The 21420-nt window shown below is 37.2% G+C and overlaps 1 protein-coding gene across 1 annotated transcript in view; it reads left to right on the top strand.

Moving 5' to 3' along the window:
- Positions 1-21420, top strand: part of TTN (titin) — a 271518-nt gene that overhangs the window by 154931 nt on the left and 95167 nt on the right. The window contains 25 exon segments of the mRNA XM_027590660.2: positions 231-311; positions 1226-1297; positions 1913-2005; positions 2468-2530; positions 4112-4201; positions 6024-6074; positions 6615-7016; positions 7192-7470; positions 7764-8039; positions 8183-8322; positions 8631-8757; positions 8848-9111; positions 10043-10309; positions 10448-10711; positions 10800-10939; positions 11109-11235; positions 11359-11625; positions 11739-12005; positions 12817-13083; positions 13175-13314; positions 13728-13854; positions 14656-14798; positions 18476-18599; positions 19123-19389; positions 21089-21186. Of these exon segments, the coding sequence (XP_027446461.2) occupies positions 231-311; positions 1226-1297; positions 1913-2005; positions 2468-2530; positions 4112-4201; positions 6024-6074; positions 6615-7016; positions 7192-7470; positions 7764-8039; positions 8183-8322; positions 8631-8757; positions 8848-9111; positions 10043-10309; positions 10448-10711; positions 10800-10939; positions 11109-11235; positions 11359-11625; positions 11739-12005; positions 12817-13083; positions 13175-13314; positions 13728-13854; positions 14656-14798; positions 18476-18599; positions 19123-19389; positions 21089-21186 (4436 nt within the window).

Below are 21420 nucleotides of genomic sequence, written 5' to 3'. Positions count from 1 at the left end.
AATTGACTATATTTGCTTTCAATAAATGCAACGGTATTTGTCACAAGGCTATATAAATGTTTGCAAAGGAAATAATGTGAAGTGTATTATTTGCTTTTAAATTCTGTGATATTATTTTGCAACAAAAATTATTATGCACTATAGTTAACTAGTTTTGAAAGAGACCTTTTCTTGTTGAAATTTACTTTTATATGAATTTACCTCAAAATTTGAAATCATATTCTTTTAAGTGCCTGGAGGTGAAAAGAAAGTTCGCAAATTACTTCCTGAACCTAAACCTCAACCAAAGGAAGAAGTTGTTCTCAAAAGCGGTATAGTATTTTTCAAATGTTTTGTTAGCTTTAAATTTACAAAAAGAATAGACTTGAAAGCTTACAAAATGTTTCTGTCTCTTGGTTTTCTTTTAATCAGATTACCTATTTATCAAAATTCATTTATAGTTGCACTGAAAATTGGGAAGGCTATAATTTCCATAGCTTTTTTCAAAAAACAAATTTTGTGAGCATTCAGTTTTGAAGTTTACATGCATAGACATAACTAAATTGATCATACTCTAAGCTAATAATAATGACCAAAACTGTCATATTCATACTCAAATTATGTAGTAAAATACACTAAACCAATTAAATATTCTAAATTAGACCAAACTTCTTAAGACTTCTAAATTCAGTATTCAGTTTTAAAGTGTGATGCAGGATCATCAGAACTAATAAATAACATTTTTCTAAAAACTGAATATTTCTTTCTACTAATAAAATCTTAATTGGAAGCAAGATATTCATATGAAGAATCGAGTTCTAACATTTTCTTCACACAGAATTATGGGTATCTAGACTACATTTCTTTGGATATCTCCACTTAAGTAAACTTTATACTTAAATACTCCTCATTATATTACAATGGTGAATTATGAATTGAATCTGTTGCTATTCAAATTACTCATTTGTGTTTTGGTCATTTTTGCAACAGCATTGTCTCTGAACAACAGATTGCCTATGTACATGGATATAAAGTGACTCCCAGTGTTATTTTAATTAATTTGACCACCTTTGATTTAAAAAAAACAAAAAAAGCACTTCTAGTGTAAAGGCTAGTTGTCCAGTGTACCAGGTCGCATGCTTTTCATTTTCTTTGCTTTGTGTATTATTTGCATTTGTCAAGTGTGCTCAACATCTTCATTAGTTTGTTTGTCTTGGTTTACATATAAACCTTTTTGTCTTTTAAGTTCTAAGAAAGAGGCCTGAAGAAGAAGAACCTAAAGTAGAACCTAAAAAACTAGAAAAAATTAAAAAACCAGGTAGGAATCTCAGTAACAATTATCTTTTAACAAAGTGGACATTTAACAAAAGGTTTATCTTGTAAACATCATTGGAGTTAAATATAAGCATAACTTCATATTTTGTCTGTGAAATAGTCTGTGCTTTCCATTGTCTGCTTTCTGTTTAAAGATCTTTATAGTAATTTCCAAATCCATTCATATATTTTCCCATACTTCATTATTGTTATTACTTTGCCCCCTTGTCTGGTAGCAGTGATTGTGAAATAATCAGGTTGGCTGCAAAATAACTACATGGGAGGGTGTCAACAATTGTGGCACAGAATTTGGGGGCTTTTAAGTGGGTTGATTGTTATCATTAGCCTATTCTCAAAGTGTGTATTTATTGGGAACAGTTACGGAAGTGATTTAGGAAGGGAGAGCTCACGGAGTTGGGACACAAGTGGGTGGAATAAGAGAAAGTAAAATAAACTGAGAAACAGTCAAAGAGAGAAAATAGAAATTAATTGATACAATATAAGGTTTTGTTAAAAGCCATTAATAGAGCTCTTGAAAAATAGTTTGATCTGATTATTTCAGGTCAGTTGATTTCTAAGTATTCAAATAACACTAGAAAATAATCTCATTATCTTAAAGTACCAGAGCCACCTCCGAAAGTTGTTGAAGAGGCTGAAGTACCTCCAGCTACTGTTACGAAAAGGGAAAGGAAAGTTCCTGAACCAGTAAAAGGTATAAACTTAAGTGTACTGTCTTAGTTGTCTCTAAAAATGCAAATATGCATCATTTAAAAAACCATCACACTGGCATTAAGATGTGAACACAGGACCTTAATCTATTCATCACATATGCTTTAATTTTCTTTACCATTTCACCTTAGGTGTACTTGGCTAATGACCACACACTTGTTAAATTTAAAATAAGTTTTAAGCACTAGGGAAAAAATGGATAATGAGATGAATAACATTAGAACCAATAAAATGTTTTACTGTATTTTCCAAATATTTGGTTCAAATGCAAAATAAACTTAGATCAAATACTTGATTTGGTGACCATATATGTTTAAATTCTATCTCCCAAGATATATTAAGTCTGCTCAATTTTGGTTTAATTTAGTGAAAAACTTCAAAAATCTTCAAAAAAAAAAAAACCCAAATCTCCAAATAACCTGCTTACAACTGTGAATTATTTTAGTGCCTGAAATTAAGCCAGCAATACCTCTCCCTGGACCTGAACCAAAACCAAAGCCTGAACCAGGTAAGCAAGCCTATCCCCAATGTCAACAGCATATTCCTTCATGCTTCTTTTCTTTTTAAATGTAAGAAACTTTATTTAAATCCTTTTTGTCTTTTTTATTTTATTATGTTAATCACCACACATTACATCATTAGTTCTTGATGTAGTGTTCCATGATTCATTGTTTGCGTATAACACCCAGTGCTCCATGCAGGACGTGCCCTCTTTAATACCCATCACCAGGCTAACCCATCCCCCCACCACCTCCCCTCTAGAACCCTCAGTTTGTTTCTCAGAGTCCACAGTCTCTCATGTTCGTCTCCCCCTCCGATATCCCCCCTTCATTTTTCCCTTCCTGCTGTCTTCTTCTTCTTTTTTTTTTTAACATATAATGTATTATTTGTTTCAGAGGCACAGGTCTGTGATTCAACAGTCTTACACAATTCACAGTGCTCACCATAGCACATACCCTCCCCAATGTCTGTCACCCAGCCACCCCATCCTTTCCACCCCCACCACTCCAGCAACCCTCAGTTTGTTTCCTGAGATTAAGAATTCCTCATATCAGTGAGGTTATATGATACATGTCTTTCTCTGATTGACTTATTTCACTCAGCATAATACCCTCCAGTTCCATTCACATCATTGCAAATGGCAAGATTTCATTCCTTTTGATGGCTGCATAATATTCCATTGTGTGTGTGTGTGTGTGTGTGTGTGTGTGTGTGTGTCTGTGTTTGTGTGTGTACACACACCACATCTTCTTTATCACATGAAAAAGTGCTCAATATCCCTCAGCATCAGGGAAATCCTTCATGCTTCTTACAAAGAATTGTCAAATAACAAAATTCAACCAAGCAAATGTGACGATCTAATTGGCTTTACTAAACAATTCATGAAAGGGGCAGCACCCTGTCTAGCAAATAGAGAGTCACTTCAAGGAGTTAATACAAAAAGGAAGGTTTTTATAGACAGAGGGTGAGGGCAGGAAAGTCATGAGCAAAAGACAAGGATTGTTGTAGAGGAGGTTGTCTGCTAGAGGAAAAAGCAGGGTTTTGTTTTTTTTTTTTTTATCATGTAGATTATTTCATTCTTTCTTTGGGGGATGGAGAGGAACCAACAGACTCATTGGTGCTGATGGAAAGAAAAATTTTCTGGCTGACCAGTTAAGGCCACATGTCTTTGGGGAGGCTGAAACTGCAATTAGACTGGGTATTAAGTTCCATTTTGGGAACTTGGTCTAAGTGACACCATTTTGACTGTGTGTGTGTGTGTGTGTGTGTGTGTGTGTGTGTGTGTGTTTTAACAAATATGTAGTTATTTTAAAAAAGGAAGTAAAAGCATGCATCAGATGATTTATAATGTCCCAATATATTTTTAGATTGTATTATTTTTTTACTCAATATAATTATATTGGAATATATTGAATATATTATTACATCATACTGTATATAGATCATGCTATAGTTAGAATATGTTATTCTCTGAAAAACTAGTGATTTGAAAATTTCAAAGTTACGTCAGAAAAGGCAAATAGGCCACCAAATGAGATTTTAGGAAGAGACAAATGGATATATTAATGCAAAGAACATCTCTCTACAGAAGTGAAAATAATCAAACCACCTCCCGTGGAGCCCACACCCACCCCAATCGCTGCCCCAGTGACAGTGCCTGTGGTTGGAAAGAAAGCAGGTAGTTAATTCTGTAGTTTTCTTTTTGTTTGTTTGTTTTAGTGGCTTAATAAAAGTTTTCATTCTTCATTAAAATGCAAACCCTCTTTTGTTGAAACAGGCATCATCAACTGGGAGGGGTGGGTAATAAATTCTTGATTAAATTTTCTTCATCTGATGTCCTTTCCCAACCTAATCTCTCACCCGTGGGTACACACTGTGTTTTGATTGAAATATGCATTCCTTCAAAGTATCATTGCTTTATATGCTTTTGAAATTAAGTAATGAATATGTTCAAGGCTGATGAAAACTAAGAAGACAGACACTCTAAGGATATACATATAGGCAACCCGTGGATATTCAAATTTCCCATATGCCCTGTAGGAATCATTTGTCGTTTTTTGTTTGTGTTTTTTTTTTTTTTAAGACTGCATACTAACAAAATGAAAAAGTTCTGGAAATGGATAGTGTTGATGATTGCAAATTGTGAGTGTACTTAACGCAACTGAATTGTATACTTTAAGATGGCCAAAATGGTAAATTTTATGTTAGGTTTATTTTACCATAATAAAAAGAAGAGAGACCAAAAAAAGACTGCATTGTTCAGCCTTTAAATCAATATAAGAATCTAGGTCAATAGTAATTTCCTTAAATGTACTAACTCAGTGGTATTAACTATCTCAGGTATAAACTTAAGATACTTAGGAGTTGTACATGAACTATTAGTTCATCACTTAGATGATAATCTCAAAACCAAAATTGATTTGATATGTATTGATCATTGATAAATACATGTCCTAATTATTTGATCCTTGGCTAGTTATTTAATCTCTTTAAGTTTTAATTTCCTACTCTGTAAAATCAGATTAATAATTATATCTGCCTATAGGATTATTATAAGGACTAAATATAGGTAAAACAGCACAGTGCCTGGTGCATAGTAAGCACTATGGAGATATTTAAAATGTTATTGTGTTTAATGACATGAGACAATATATTATATTCTTTGGGCTATAGTTCAACTTTAATATTTATGTTAATATATTTTGTCACTGATATTTATGATTTAGACATTGTTCTGTTAAAGTTTTACAATTTCAATGTGTGATACCTTTCATTAGCTCAGAAAAGGATAATAACTGCTGTTGAACTAATTAAGTATGTGTAAAAATAAAGCTTTTCTCACATTCTCAGGGGCTGAAGCTAGAGAGCTCGTTCTGCATTTGTACTGCCCCACATTAATAATTTCATTAAACTCTAAATGTAGGAACTGCCTTGCTTCTGCCTTAGTTCATTGTCTAAGGGAAATCTTCAAAGGAATCCATATGTGTGTAGCACATAGACCCCTTCTCTTTCCTTAATCCTTATTGGATTTGTCTGCCCAATTAAAAAAAAATTGACTTTTGGTAATTTCTGGGCCATTTTTCTTTTTCCTACATTGACTCCTTGTTGATAGAACCTTCTTTCCTAGGTTCACTTAACCAACACATACATAAATATATAAAATCTTTTGCATAGCTAGGCAAGAGTTAAACTTCCTCATAAGGCAAGAGTAAGCCTTCTCCCAGAAAGAGAAGAATAAGGGTGCTTGCTGAAAGTAATTTTTTAATCCTAAATAGGTTGGTAATTTAGCTTGGTCACATCATTGACCAGAATGACACTGATCAAAATATGCCTTCCTCGAAATATCCAAGTATTCTCCATGGAGGTCATATAAATAAAGCCAATTTCTCCTCATGCATTAATATTTATAACAAAGAACATGAGTCACCCTGCATGGTTTACTACTAAGCATAAAATGGATCTGAAAATTGTTTAAATGCTGAGTTTTCTTTTTATTTCAGAAGCCAAAGCACCTAAAGAGGAGGCTGCCAAGCCAAAAGGTCCCATCAAAGGTAACAGTCATTTCCCTGCACTAAACTGTAACCTTTCACCCTGGGAAACTTTACATTCAAGGGGGAAAAAGTTTCAAAATTTATAACAATCTTTATTACTCCTAATTGATTCTGATAAAACTAGTATGTCTTCTGACATTTCAAGTAATATATCTCTAATATTATCCAAGTGGGTATTATGTATAACCAACTATATTTTAGCATAACGAGCCCTATAAATTCTTAGCTTCATTCCTCATATACATGATATTTATACAGGACAGATAAAATAATTAGACCCGAATTGGGACATTTTATATTCGGGTTTAAAACTTGAGAAAATGAAGAACATTTCTTATTCATGGATTCCTATGCTATCTCATTTTCCTTTCTGAAAGAAGGCAGTATAAATTCATTTGGCCTTTCAATTTGCCTAGTCTTTAATTTTCTGTTCTTGTCTTCAAGTTGCTTTATCACTGGTTTGTTCCAGCAGGCAGCCAAGTATGAGCTTCTGACCCTTCTGGAAATGCAAAATCAACGTTTAACTTTCTTTTGAATTAGGTGTCGCCAAAAAGACTCCATCGCCAATAGAAGCCGAAAGGAAAAAGTTAAGACCAGGAAGTGGTGGGGAGAAGCCTCCTGATGAAGCCCCATTCACTTACCAGCTAAAGGCTGTGCCCCTGAAGTTTGTGAAAGAAATCAAAGACATCGTCTTGACTGAAGCAGAGTCAGTGGGGTCTTCTGCCATCTTTGAATGTTTAGTCTCCCCGTCCACTGCAATTACAAGCTGGATGAAAGATGGTAGCAATATCCGTGAGAGCCCAAAGCACAGATTCATCGCAGATGGTAAAGACAGAAAGCTGCATATCATGGATGTCCAGCTTTCCGATGCCGGCGAATACACCTGTGTTTTACGTTTGGGAAATAAGGAAAAGACCTCCACAGCTAAACTTGTTGTAGAAGGTAATTTCCAGACTGCTGATTACGATCCCTATTAAACTTTAACACAACAAATCTCATTAGCAATTTTTGTTGTAACTTGAGCCAAAATCTCTCATTTCCAAGTTTTCTATCATTGAAGAGATTGTATGTATATTGAAAAGTCTTTGCAGATTTTTAATACTGAAATTCTCCACAGAACTTCCTGTGCGTTTTGTAAAAGCACTTGAAGAGGAAGTCACAGTGGTCAAAGGACAACCACTGTACTTGAGCTGTGAGTTAAACAAAGAGCGTGACGTGGTCTGGAGGAAGGATGGGAAGATTGTGGTGGAGAAACCTGGCAAAATTGTGCCTGGAGTCATTGGCTTGTTGCGAGCCCTGACCATCAATGATGCTGATGACCATGACGCTGGAACATACACAGTTACTGTGGAAAATGCCAACAACCTGGAATGTTCATCCTGTGTCAAAGTAGTCGGTTAGTACTTGGCTGGGAAATTGTGTTCTGCTTATTATACTTACTAGTATATTCTTCTTATTATATTAGCCAAAGGAAGAGAGAATTTCTTGTTATTATATTAACAAAACAGAAGAGAGAATTTTACTTACCAGCCTTGTACCTTATCTAAGACAGGGGGATATCAACCCATCATAGCAAGTTAATTATATCCAGTTTTGAGAATTTTTTTCTATTTCTGAAATTTACTAAGGAAGTTATTTCTATTACTTGTTCAGGTCATGACTATTTTTTCTGACCTTATTTTCATGCAGAAGTCATCAGAGACTGGCTGGTGAAACCTATACGAGATCAGCATGTGAAACCAAAGGGGACGGCTGTTTTTTCCTGCATTATAGCAAAGGAAACTCCAAACATTAAGTGGTTCAAAGGATATGATGAAATCCCCATGGAACCGAATGATAAAACTGAGATAGTAAAAGAAGGAAAACAGCTATTCCTCAAAGTCAAGAATGCTACACCAGAAGATATTGATGAATATGCAGTGGAAATTGAAGGGAAAAGATACCCTGCAAAGCTGACACTTGGAGGTATAAAAGTCTTTCCTTATATCCTAAAAAGATAAGTTTTGTGTGTAAAGAAGGCAAAATAACACACCAAAGGAAAAAAATAGGAAAGAAAGCATTGTTAGGTTGTTTAAAGCATTATGATTTTTCATCCCTGACCAATACAGAGCGTGAAGTTGAATTGCTTAAACCAATAGAGGATGTTACCATTTATGAGAAGGAAAGCGCAAGCTTTGATGCAGAAATCTCAGAGGCAGACATTCCTGGACAGTGGAAACTGAAGGGAGAACTTCTTCGGCCCTCACCTGTGAGTCATTTCCCATTTTAAGTTGTCGGTCATGTAAAATATCCACATTCTATCTTCAGGTTGACATTCAGATTTAGTTCAATGACAAAGTTCTTTCAGGATTCTAAAGTCTCAAAGAGGGGAAGAACTCTGATGCACTATTTGTGGACAGCTCCAGCAATTTTTTAAATATTTTATGGCTAGACATGTTTACTCACTTTTATTAGTAGTAATTTTTAGGACATTCATAGACATATGTGGATCTGAAACATTTCTCCTCTCTGGAACTTATCTCATTCAAATGCTAACCAAGACCATTGTTTTTTCAGACCTGTGAAATCAAAGCGGAAGGTGGAAAACGCTTCTTAACTTTGCACAAAGTCAAACTGGACCAAGCTGGGGAAGTCCTTTACCAGGCACTTAATGCATTTACCACTGCCATTCTGACAGTAAAAGGTATGGCCTTTAGAACGCATGGGGTGGACTTGACTTCATTTCACAGCCCTGTGCATTCTGGAAACCTCACTCTTAACATTTGATTTTCAGAAATTGAACTTGACTTTGCTGTGCCCCTGAAGGACGTCACTGTTCCAGAAAGGCGACAGGCTCGATTTGAATGTGTCCTCACTCGAGAGGCAAATGTGATATGGTCTAAAGGACCTGATATAATCAAGGCATCTGATAAGTTTGATATCATTGCTGATGGAAAGAAACACATTCTTGTTATCAATGATTCTCAGTTTAACGACGAAGGGGTCTATACTGCTGAGGTGGAGGGCAAAAAGAGCTCGGCACGATTATTTGTTACAGGTAAGAGTTGATGAGATCTGGCTATAGTATCCCACATATAAGCACACAAACATGTGACTTTAAAGATAGAATGCTGTGTGTGCCATTCTCAGCCTATCAAGAACCAGTGTTGTGGCTGGACCAGCTGTTGTGAGTCTTATTATGATTGTAAGATGCCCTCAGCAGTAACCATCAGGGAACGTTGAAAGAGACAGGTTTATTACCTATAGGACCTGGAAATTACACAGCACACCTGGGGCCACAGAGCCAGGGATTTTGGTTTTTGGTTTTTGGTTTTTGGTTTTTGGTTTTTGGTTTTGTTTTTTTGTTTTTTTGTTTTTGGGGTTTTTTTTTTTTTTGGAGGAGGGGGGTGAGAGGTAGAGAGTGAGCCTGGGGTTCTGCTTTTATTGAGGTTGAGGGTAGGGGTCTATGGTTTTATTGGCTCACTCTTTGTTGTGAATTTAAAACATAAGAGCAGGACATTAAAGTGAGGGAAGAAAAAAACAAGCTGCCCAAGTGGTCAGTTATCAAAATCAACCAAGGTCTCAGAAACAGAGGAGCCTGTGGGGCACGGTGGGGAGGGGCCCAGCCTGGCTACTGATCTAGCCTGTGGCTGGCAATGTGTTTACTCAAGATGGACATCTCTGAGGTGGATGCTTAGCCTGCAAAGCTGAAGTCAGGTACTTCCATTACAAAAAGAAAAGCTAACTCTCAAGATTTATGCCACAAACACCAAGTTCTAATAGGGATAAGTGACAGTGGGCACCACAACTTTACTGTCACATCATCAACAAAAGAAGCCCCTTAATTTTTTTTAATGGAGGATAGATCCTACTTGAAAAGGTGAATAAATGCTATGCGAAATGGATCCTTTTGACCTTGGCAGTTTAGAGTGGACTATTTCTGAATGTAAACTGTGTTTCTAAGCACATTCTCCACGCTTACACTGCAGGTATAAGGTTGAAATTCATATCGCCTCTTGAAGACCAAACAGTGAAAGAAGGCGAAACAGCAACTTTCGTGTGTGAGCTTTCTCATGAAAAAATGCATGTAGTCTGGTTCAAAAATGATGCCAAACTCCACACGAGCAGAACCGTACTCATCTCATCTGAGGGTAAGACTCACAAACTGGAAATGAGAGAAGTGACCCTGGATGATATATCCCAGATAAAAGCTCAAGTTAAGGACCTGAGCTCCACGGCAAACCTGAAGGTTTTAGGTAAGCATGACCAACAATGACTGGATAGCCAGTTTAGGGATGGAGAGAGGGGGTGGTTGTTGAATATTTTGCCACTTGTGATCCCAGTAAACTTTAATCTTCAAGTTCTCCTGATGATCTGTTGACTGGCTTTTCCAGAGGCCGATCCCTACTTCACTGTGAAATTACACGACAAAACTGGAGTAGAGAAGGATGAGATTATTCTGAAGTGTGAAGTGAGCAAAGACGTGCCAGTGAAATGGTTCAAAGATGGCGAAGAGATTGTACCTTCGACAAAATACTCTATCAAGGCAGATGGCCTGCGCCGCATCCTAAAAATCAAAAAGGCAGACCTTAAAGATAAAGGCGAATACATGTGTGACTGCGGCACTGACCAGACAAAAGCAAATCTTAATGTTGAGGGTGAGTTGCTCAGAATTTTTCAGCTTACCCTACCTGCACATGCAGTGTATTTGTTCAGTCATCCTTACGAAACTCTGTGTACTTTCAGCTCGACTAATAAAAGTGGAAAAACCTCTGTACGGAGTAGAATTGTTTGTCGGTGAAACAGCTCGCTTTGAAATTGAACTTTCTGAACCGGATGTTCATGGCCAGTGGAAGTTAAAAGGAGAGCCTTTAACTGCTTCCCCTGTAAGTCAAGATCATCCAATCACACAGGCAGGGGCTTGCCTGCTTGGTTGTTTGGGGTGAAAAAAGATAAACTTTGGGACTCAGATGTCTTGATGATTGGTAGGAATCACCAGTTATGACAATGACGTTCTTCTTGCTCTGTCCTTCTTCTGCTTCTCACTCCGAATAGGACTGTGAGATCATTGAAGATGGGAAGAAGCATATTCTGGTCCTTTATAACTGCCAGCTGGATATGACAGGGGAGGTCTCCTTCCAGGCCGCCAACGCCAAATCTGCAGCCAATCTGAAAGTGAAAGGTATGCTCTGTCTGTCAGCCACTCTTTTGTTATTTTCTTTGCAAGACTTCGAGACCCTGAGCTGACTGGGGGTCATGAACGGAAGCATAATCTGGCTTCATCCCCCCCATCTTCTCTTTGCAGAACTGCCACTCATCTTCATCACACCTCTCAGTGACGTTAAAGTCTTTGAGAAGGATGAGGCTAAGTTTGAGTGCGAAGTGTCGAGGGAGCCCAAAACATTCCGTTGGCTGAAAGGAACCCAGGAAATCACAGGCGATGACAAAGTTGAGCTTATAAAGGATGGCACTAAACATTCCCTGGTGATCAAGTCAGCTGCTTTTGAAGATGAAGGAAAATACATGTTTGAAGCCGAAGATAAACACACAAGTGCCAAACTGATCATTGAAGGTAAATATTCTTTATGAAATAGACCCCATTTAATTTTTTTTTTTTTTTTTTGCTTTTATTTTTATAGTTCCTCCTAAAGGGCGGGAATTAATGAGGTTTTCTTTTCTGGATAGGAATCCGACTCAAATTCCTCACCCCACTCAAGGATGTAACAGCCAAAGAGAGGGAGAGTGCTGTGTTCACTGTGGAGCTGTCCCACGATAACATCAGGGTTAAATGGTTCAAGAACGACCAGCGCCTGCACACCAGCAGGTCGGTCTGGATGGACGATGAAGGGAAGACTCATTCCATCACATTCAAAGACCTCTCTATTGATGATACCTCTCAAATCAAAGTGGAAGCTATGGGGCTAAGTTCAGAAGCTAAACTCACTGTGCTTGGTAGGTGCTTTTTTTCTATTTATTACATTAAACTCAGCAGAAATTTGTGGAGTTATCTATCATATAAAATTGTCTTCTAAGGGTTATATTGCATGAAAGCAGCCCCTGTCCTTATCAGGCGTCTTCCTAAAATATTTTTACCTAAAAATATGAGGACTCTCAATTAATGAAGACTCAAGCTCACAAAAGAGCCAGTTCAGATCAGAAATAAAACTCTTAATTATTGAGCTCTGTCATGTTTAAAATAGGGTTATAAATACTTCTCATCTCCTCATTTTATCAAAATTATTTCAGAAAAGTGTTTTCAAACTTCTAGTAAGAGAGGAAGCACAGAAGTTACATTCATAAAAGTCATTATTTTTCTTGGCCCCTTAATAGCAAGCAGATTACATATGAAGTCTAACATATAGAAACTATTAATGGCAAACTATTGATATAAGAAAAACTAATAGTGTGAATCTGAAAGCTTCAAGGTGGACATAATGGATTTGCTAAGGAATTAGAAATTTAGCTGAGTCATGAAGGAACAAGTCATTATATTTGAAGCTAAATTTCTTAGTGTCTTTCAAATTACTATCAATAACGTACTTCAAAATGTAAGGTAGATGGATGATTACTTCTTGATAAATCACATGCATTGGTTCCCTTTCTAACATATAGAGAACTTCTGAACATAAACATGTTAAATAAGCAAAAGCTTGGTACAATTTTAAAATATGCCCAGAACTCTGCGAGCGGCCTCTTGAACTTTCCCAGGGATTGCATTTCCTTGGTGGTTAATGAAACGTTTTCACTTACTCTTTACGTGCAGAGGGAGATCCATACTTTACCGGAAAACTTCAAGATTACACTGGCGTAGAGAAAGACGAAGTGATTCTACAGTGTGAAATTAGCAAAGTAGACGCACCAGTGAAATGGTTTAAGGATGGGAAGGAAATAGAGCCATCTAAAAATGTTGTTATTAAGGCAGATGGCAAGAAGCGCATACTCATCCTCAAGAAAGCCTTGAAATCAGATATTGGACAGTATACCTGTGACTGTGGGACAGATAAGACCTCAGGAAAGCTTAACATTGAAGGTGAGGAGATTTCCATGAGTTCCACTCTTGAAGCCATCAGCGTTATTTCTGCCAAAGGCTAATGACCCAAGCTGCCCCCTCCCTTTTCTAGATCGGGAGATCAAGCTGGTGCGGCCTCTGCACAGTGTGGAGGTGATGGAGACTGAGACGGCCCGCTTTGAAACTGAAATCTCTGAGGAGGATATCCATGCCAACTGGAAACTCAAGGGAGAGGCACTACTCCAGACACCTGTGAGGCTATTTCTGAACTTGTCAACACCTAGAGGCACTGTGTGAAATAAAAAAGGACAGGCAAAAAGTCAGAATGCATGCAGGGCATTCCCAAAACATATCAGGTAGAGATATCAGACCTTAAGCCAAAGAGAGATACTAGGATCTACAAATGCACACAGACAGGCACACTTGCCTTCTTTTTGATCCAGGGTAGTGGTATAAGGTTGTAGATATCCTGCGATGCTGCTAGTTGGTTCCAAATTATACAGGTAGAATACATCATGCTTTCTGATAGTACCTGCAAACTTTATTTCACGAAAAAGAGCTCAAAATTACATCAAATCTCCTCACTAGTTATTTGTAACGTTCCTTTCATTAAGCTAGGATGGCCTCAGAAAAAAGATTGAAACCTTTTTTCTCTCTTGGCACAGGATTGTGAGATCAAGGAAGAAGGCAAAATGCACTTCCTGATTTTGCACAACTGCCGCCTGGACCAGACGGGCGGGGTGGATTTCCAAGCTGCCAACGTGAAATCTAGTGCCCACCTCCGAGTGAAACGTAAGTCGGATGTGTTTCTGGTGAAAGGAAAGGATGTGCTTTTGCAGATAATGAATGTAACATTAACTGGAATTATTTAATTAGTTAGAAAACATTACTGAAGTCCAGAAACTGGCTTTCTTGTATTTACTTCTTTGACATCTATACACAAGGTTCAAATTCCAAGGTTTTGGAAATTTCTCTGACCTTGCTTGCCCTTAGAACAAAAGAAAATTAAGCAAGTCATATTCTCCTGCTGTGTACTCCTTCCATTCAAAGTAGTAATGCATGCAATGAGGATCTAACTCAGCACTCTGAAAGACCACATCCCTTGACAGCTGTACAACTGTAACACTACAGGAAAACTCGGCTGTATGAGCACGTCAGACTCAAAAAGGGAGACGGGATGCGTGGGCTAACATTTTTGGAAGGTGCAAAGTGTTTGATGGATATGGACAGGCTATGTGATCGCAGGGCCCCTGTCCTCTCCCAATCACAGTCTTAGTTATTTTGGAAGTCACATACCACATGTAGCAAGAGGAGCTTGATGCCTGGCAGAGAGACAGATGCAGTGCAGATTTCTTGCTGACCTCGTGTATCACCACAAAAGGGCCCCTACAAATACCCACCCTCTGGCTGCCAGCTCTCCCCTTCTCAGCACCGAGGGGCCAGGCCACGTTCACCTGAGAGTTAAAACGGTGGCCAGTCCTGCAGCTCTTTTCCTCTTGAAGAGAGCAACCACGAAGATTAATAATTAAGTGTATTTATTCGTTTGGAATTCCAAAATGAGTGATCCCAAGCTGTTTCCTTCTTCTCGTAAAGCACGAGTAATTGGTCTTCTGAGGCCGCTGAAGGATGTCACGGTGACTGCAGGGGAGACAGCCACCTTTGACTGTGAGCTCTCTTATGAGGATATCCCGGTGGAATGGTATCTCAAAGGGAAGAAACTTGAGCCTAGCGATAAGGTAAAAAGCAGGCGTGTGGTTGCCATGTCCTGCACTTCCTTTTTCTCTCATGCTCTCCATCTTCACCTGTATGTTCTTTGTTCTTTGCTCTTTCTAATGTCCCTTCCTCATCTTTTCCCTTCCCCTTCCCTACTCTAGCCTGATTTCTGTTGAAATTATAAAGCAGATTCATCACATCTTTGTTAGATTTAATCTGATGGTATTTTTATTGAAATGGAAATAAAAATTTTAGGTACAATAAGGTTTTCTGTTTTTTGAGGAAAAGACAAACACTCATTAGCTATCAGTGATAGTTGGTTTGATTAACTGGAAGACAGGAGGTATCAAAAAGGCCTTCTGACCAGATGCCTTGTAACAACAGCCCACATTAAGTTTTGTGACTAATTCTCTCCATGCTCTCTAGTGTTCTGCATATAAGGGGATTAAGAAGAGAAGATGGAAATTCCATTTCAGGCAGTTGATCAAGTAGTTGAGATAACTTCTGGGCAAATTTGCTCTTCAAGCATTTCTCCAAAGCTATTTTTAACCCTCAAGTGCTTTGAGCTGTGCAAATTCTGGAATGCCAAGTGGACTATTTACAGTGCAGCTGACAGTTGTGACAAGAAGGAGGGCTCTGAGGTTATCCACATGTGTGAGCAAATACACATTAAGTTTGAGGAAATAACCAGCTCTCAGTGTTAGCTCATCTATGCCCAAAATTTTAGCCATAAGTAAAAACTAGATAGACCCAAAATATAATTTCCCTAAATTGAGCTATCTGTTCTGCCCCCCTGTACAACAGTCTGTCTGTTTAAATTCTCTTGATAATTCTCCATTAATTTTGAATTCTTGGAATAAAACATACAGAGAATGTCCAGTATAGGTTGGAAATAAAGCACAGGGCAGTATATTATTCTAGGACATTCTTTTTTCAATATTTAAAAAATAATATCAAAGATGGCATCAAGGCTTCAATACAAATCAAACTTTTAAGAGGTGAAGGAATAGGGCACCTGGGTGGCTCAGTTGGTTAAGCGACTGCCTTCAGCTCAGGTCATGATCCTGGAGTCCTGGGATCGAGTCCCGCATGGGGCTCCCTGCTCAGCAGGGAGTGTGCTTCTCCCTCTGACCCCCTTCCCTCTCGTGCTCTCTCTCATTCTCTCTCTCTCAAATAAATAAATAAATAAATCTTTATTAAAAAAAAAAAGAGGTGAAGGAATATAATTTAAAAGGGATTCAGGTAACAAAGAGCCACAAAGTTGAGTGAAGTAATTAATAAGAAGGCAAATGCCTTTGAACAACTGTAGTAAAACAAGAAAAACGAGTATTCTACCAGAGCGATTAAAGGGGAATTCAGTAACAAAGTCCACCTGCTACAAGACAGTAATGGCCAGTTGGTCTCCTTTTTTACTAAGGACAGAAAAAGCCGCTGTGCTTTCAAATGGCAGCATGAGAATTAAGTTACATGTGAGGACACTTTCCCTGCAGTGAAGTCTTCTAAATACTGAACTAGGCAATAGAGGCATCTCCACCTTCAAGTTTGCTTTTTTTTTTTTTTGGAAATGTAAATTTGTCCTGTGAAGTGTAGTTTCATTGCTTTCATGTCCAAATGCAGAGAACTGGTTGACTTTTTTCTTTAATTTTTTTATTGTTATGTTAATCACCAGAACTGGTTGACTTTTCAAGATCCTTTGGACATTTGTAAACTCAAGACTTCAATAGAGGAACACTGCTTAAGGACAATATTATTCTTTTGCTACTGAGTATCTTTTGGTCAAATTAAGAGCTTTTTTTATTAAAAGATCAGTCTCATTAGTTCTAATGTAAAAAACTCTACTATTTTAATTTGAAATGTAGATTCCTAAAAAACTTATCCATATTTCTTTTATTTAAAATATATATATATAGTCACTAAACTTCTTTCTGGGAATAAAAAAGATCACTTTACTACAATGCTCTGGGGCCTCCTTGTGTCTCTCTTGCCATAAGAATTTTAATTCTTTAGCCATCCAAAATACTTCAGCTGTTTATAAACTTGCTCTTGTATTATTTACGTCTCTTTTTTTTTCTTTTCTTTTTTTTTAAAGAACTGAAAGAGGGGCGCCTGAGTAGCTCAGTCAGTTAAGCGTCTGCCTTCAGCTCAGGTCATGATCTCAGGGTCCTGGGATCAGGCTCCCTGCTTAGTGGGGAGTCTGTATCGCCCTCTCCTTTTGCACCCCCCCCACCGTGTTCTCTCTCTCAAATAAATAAAATCTTTTTTAAAAAAAACTTAAATATAACTGTGATGTAATAAAGTGATTTATTACATTTTGTAGGTTTTGTTTAAATCTATCATAACAAACTTGCTAATATCAATTTAATTCAGGCCTTTCAACTTCAGTTTGCAAAATGTTTAGCCTCCAAAACTACACCAATCAAACAAATACAGGTGATGGGAATAGGAAATCAAAAAAGAAAATTTTAGAGAAAATGAGGTTTTTCTCCCCCCTTCGGCCATCAGTCTGAGAAAGCACTGCTAAGTCCTAATTGGCCTTTAATAATTATGAATTTAAACTTTAACAGCTTGGTCACAGTCGTGCCCATTACAACAATATGTATTTTATTTTAAAATATTTTAAAAGGATAGTTTCTTAACATTATCCTTATAAACATAAACCACCACAAAATTCAGCTTAGTTTTTCCTTACATAATCAAGGTACATTGTATATGAGCTATTTATTGAGAACCATTGTGTTCCGAGGCAAATTCTTGGTAATAGAATATTCCAGAGCAGCCTCAGAGGAATTTAAATGATAAAACAATGTGTAAACTGATAAGCTATATCTGTAGATGGGTTGGAATCTGAAATACTTTAAAAGAATAGCCCTAATTCACAGTCCAAAATTTATTTTGAAACATCATTACAAAAACAAATTTTTTTTCCCATTCAAGCACCAGGTTGATTAAGTAGCTATGATGCAGGACATATCTTAATTACCTTCCCCTGTTTGTATTCCCTTATTGTGTTTTTGACCTTTCTCAATTACTAAGGTCGTTATATTAATAGCCATGCCCTTGTCTTAGCGTCATTACTGTGAAGATGGCCCTGTCTGTAGCCTGATTTGTAATTGTGCAAGCCACAATTATGGGACCTAATGACAGCCCATATCAAGGTGGTGTATTCTTTCGGACAATTCATTTTTCTACAGACTGCCTCTTCAAACCACCTAAGGTTGCATTTACAACAAGAATTTCTCACCCAAATATTAACAGTGATGGCAGCATTTGTCTTGATATTCTAAGATCATGCTATTGCAGCTTACTATATGCAGTAATTCTTTCCTTCCTTTCATGATTTAGCTTTTCTAAGTTCTATCATATATATAAATTCAGTGGCAGAATGGAAGAAAATACTTATCTATATAAATATATATGCAGAAGTATAAACAGAAATTTGGCTAGGCATTTCAACATAAAAGGCCACCTCATAATTATGTAAGGGTAACTAGGAAAGCCTAAAACTTTCTTAAAAGATTCCAAACTACTGGTTAAAATCATTTTCAAAGGCATATGTGCTCTATATATGATTATAAAACAACTTAGAAAGCACTATTTCAAATTCTTTACCTGAGTTAATTAAATGTACCTATGTATGTATTGAATTGCTGTTTCATATAGTCTTAAACCGTACTTTTTTTTTTTTTTCCAAAAAAACTAGGTGGTCCCACGTTCAGAAGGAAAAGTTCATACACTTACTCTGAGGGACGTAAAGTTAGAAGACGCTGGAGAAGTCCAACTAAGAGCAAAAGATTTCAAAACTCATGCCAACCTCTTTGTGAAAGGTAATTATAAGGCTTACTTTTAAAAACATGTGTAATGCAGAGGTTCATAAATAACGTCAATTCTCAATTATGCTGAGTACCACAGATCATTAAAATCCACCAAATATCCAAATTTTACTTTTTGGCCTAACAAAATAGTTAAAAAACTACTTTAAAAAAAAAAGAGTCAAAATGGACTAGAATATGTTTTACTTCCTCTTTCTGTCCCCCTGTTTATGTTGCTTTCAATAAACGGCTAGAGGAAGAATTATTATCAAACTGGGTATCTATCATTTTATTAACCAAGACCCGGCTACTGTGTCCTCGATGTTTCATATTGTTTAAAACAACACCTTTCCTCTGTATGTACAAATAATGATGAAACATCATTATTAGAGGAAAGCATCCAAGTGGAATCAAAACTGACAAATGCAATTTAAAAACAGAAAGAGCCCTGGCAATATCAGAAGAAAGTTGAGGAGGTGCTCAAAGTCTTGGAGAAGGAAAGGAAAACTACCTTGGCTAATTAGTGTGATTCTTTCAGAACCCCCCGTTGAGTTCACTAAGCCTCTTGAGGACCAGACGGTCGAAGAAGAAGCCACCGCAGTCCTCGAGTGTGAAGTATCCAGAGAAAATGCTAAGGTGAAATGGTTCAAAAACGGGACAGAAATTCTCAAAAGCAAGAAGTATGAAATTGTGGCTGATGGCAGGGTCAGAAAACTTATTATACACAGCTGTACCCCAGAGGATATTAAAACATACACTTGTGATGCTAAGGATTTTAAGACTTCCTGTAACCTGAACGTCGTGCGTAAGTATTCTTACACAGGACTTTTCATTTGCAACTCTGATAACAGCAACAACAACAAAAAAACCCTGCCACCTCTTGCATGCCCTTCTTGGCCTAACTGTTTTCTTGGCAACTTATAGTATCAATACTGACATAACCTGATCCTTTATGTGTTTTAAAAAAAAAAAAAAAGAAAGAAAAGGAAAGACAAGCTATTCTACTACATCTGATCTGATAAGGACACATTGATCACTTTCACTGTGCTTCTGCCTAGTGAGCAGAGGTACGCTTTGTCAATGGGGCTAAACCTACTATAGGAATATCCTGAGACAGATAAGGACAAATTGAATGAAAGAGACAAGAAAGGAGTCATGATTTTAAAAAAGAAAAAAAAAAGAAAAGAAAGGAAAGCAATTTCCGCTTGGAAAGAAATGAATTCTCAGGTGTCAGGAACAACTAGAAAATGAGCATGAAATTGCAGTTTGAATAGGTTCACGCTAAAGTCCGCTGTAATATGATAAAGCCCACCTACATAATGCTCTCTGAAAATAAGGAAGGGTGATAAGATGGAGCGAAGACTGGATTCTTGAAGTCCTGTGAATGAAGAGAACACTAACGGTTTTTAGCATTACTTCTTCCTTTGGTGAAAGATACATCTTGTTTCTAAATGTCACATGCTAGCTCATTTCTTCATTCGTTTGTCCAGTGATAACATTTTTCAGTCTGTATTTTTGTGCGATAGCTGCTGTTTGGTTTAGTTGCTTCTCATCTGTCAACAGCTACAAAATAGTGGCTTTGATTGTGCTTCCATGCATCTTGTACTGTTTTATTCTTTCCTCTTTGTGGTCGCTCTGCTTTTAGCTAATCAGAGAGTAGCTTCTTGGGTCTCCTTCATCCCTTTGTCATCTACTTTGTTACCATGCCAAGAAGCCTCAGCCACCATAAGCATATCTTCAAGCCTACTGGCCAGCATTTGTGTCCCAGAATTTCACTGATCAAGAACGATCATCCTAGGAAGGACTCACAAGGAGCCCTAAAAGAAGGAGGGGCAGGGGGGCAGCTCTCTAATCCTACCATCTGCTGACTTAATTCTGGAAACAAATGAAATAAGATATGTTAAAAAAAAAATCACCCACCCATACAAAACACATTGCTTTTTGCACTAATAGATGCCTGACTTATGTGTGACATCTTTGAAGCATAAAAAAAAAAAGAAAAAAAGCTAAGTATGTGATTTCAATTGCAGACTCATGCCTCTTAGCCATAGAAAAGACTGGTTATAGCACTTCAAGCTGCATTATTATTGAATTCTGCTAATTTCTCAAAGATTAATTAGCCTGCTTTAAATAAAATAATGTTTCTTTGCTACTGGTGTTTCCTTTGACAATATCAGCTTTCAACTCTGGAGCAGTATCAATGAGAATTTTTCTTTCTGCCATTATTCAGGAGAACCTCGTTGGTGATTGATAGGTTGTAGATATAGATATATAATCAGTTGGACATATAGTATGCCACATAGTTTTATGAAACCTACAGAGATATGTAAAAAAAAAAGGGGGGGGAAGTATACATGAACGGCAGCTCCAAGTGCTTTCAAAGTCTGTTGTAGTCTATTAAGATGGAAAGGCCCTGCAAAAGACTTTTTTAAATAAATACCACAGTAATGTCAGAGTAAATTGCTAGAAACCTCATTTTGAATTCTGATGACCTTCTCTTACAGCTCCTTATGTGGAATTCTTAAGACCACTCACCGATCTTCAAGTTAAAGAAAAAGAAATGGCTCGGTTTGAGTGTGAAATTTCCCGAGAAAATGCTAAGGTCTGTGAACGTATGATTGCTCTCTTGTGTTGTCAGATACCTTTGTTTACTTTTGGCCTAGACAAAATGGAAAAAAAAAAAGAAAGTGAATCAAACCTGAGTATCACTTTGCCTTTGGATTAAAGATTATTACTTTGGTGTGAAATACATACTTGATTCACTGTTTTCTTTGTAGTATTCATTAACTATTACTTGAAAAACATGGACTCACAATCAGGAGATTCAGATATTATT

Source organism: Zalophus californianus, chromosome 3 (assembly GCF_009762305.2).
Source record: "Zalophus californianus isolate mZalCal1 chromosome 3, mZalCal1.pri.v2, whole genome shotgun sequence".
Classification (NCBI taxonomy): Eukaryota; Metazoa; Chordata; class Mammalia; order Carnivora; family Otariidae; genus Zalophus; species Zalophus californianus.
The sequence above is the reverse complement of the archived record's forward strand: the minus strand, read 5'-3'. Positions and strand labels throughout refer to the sequence as shown.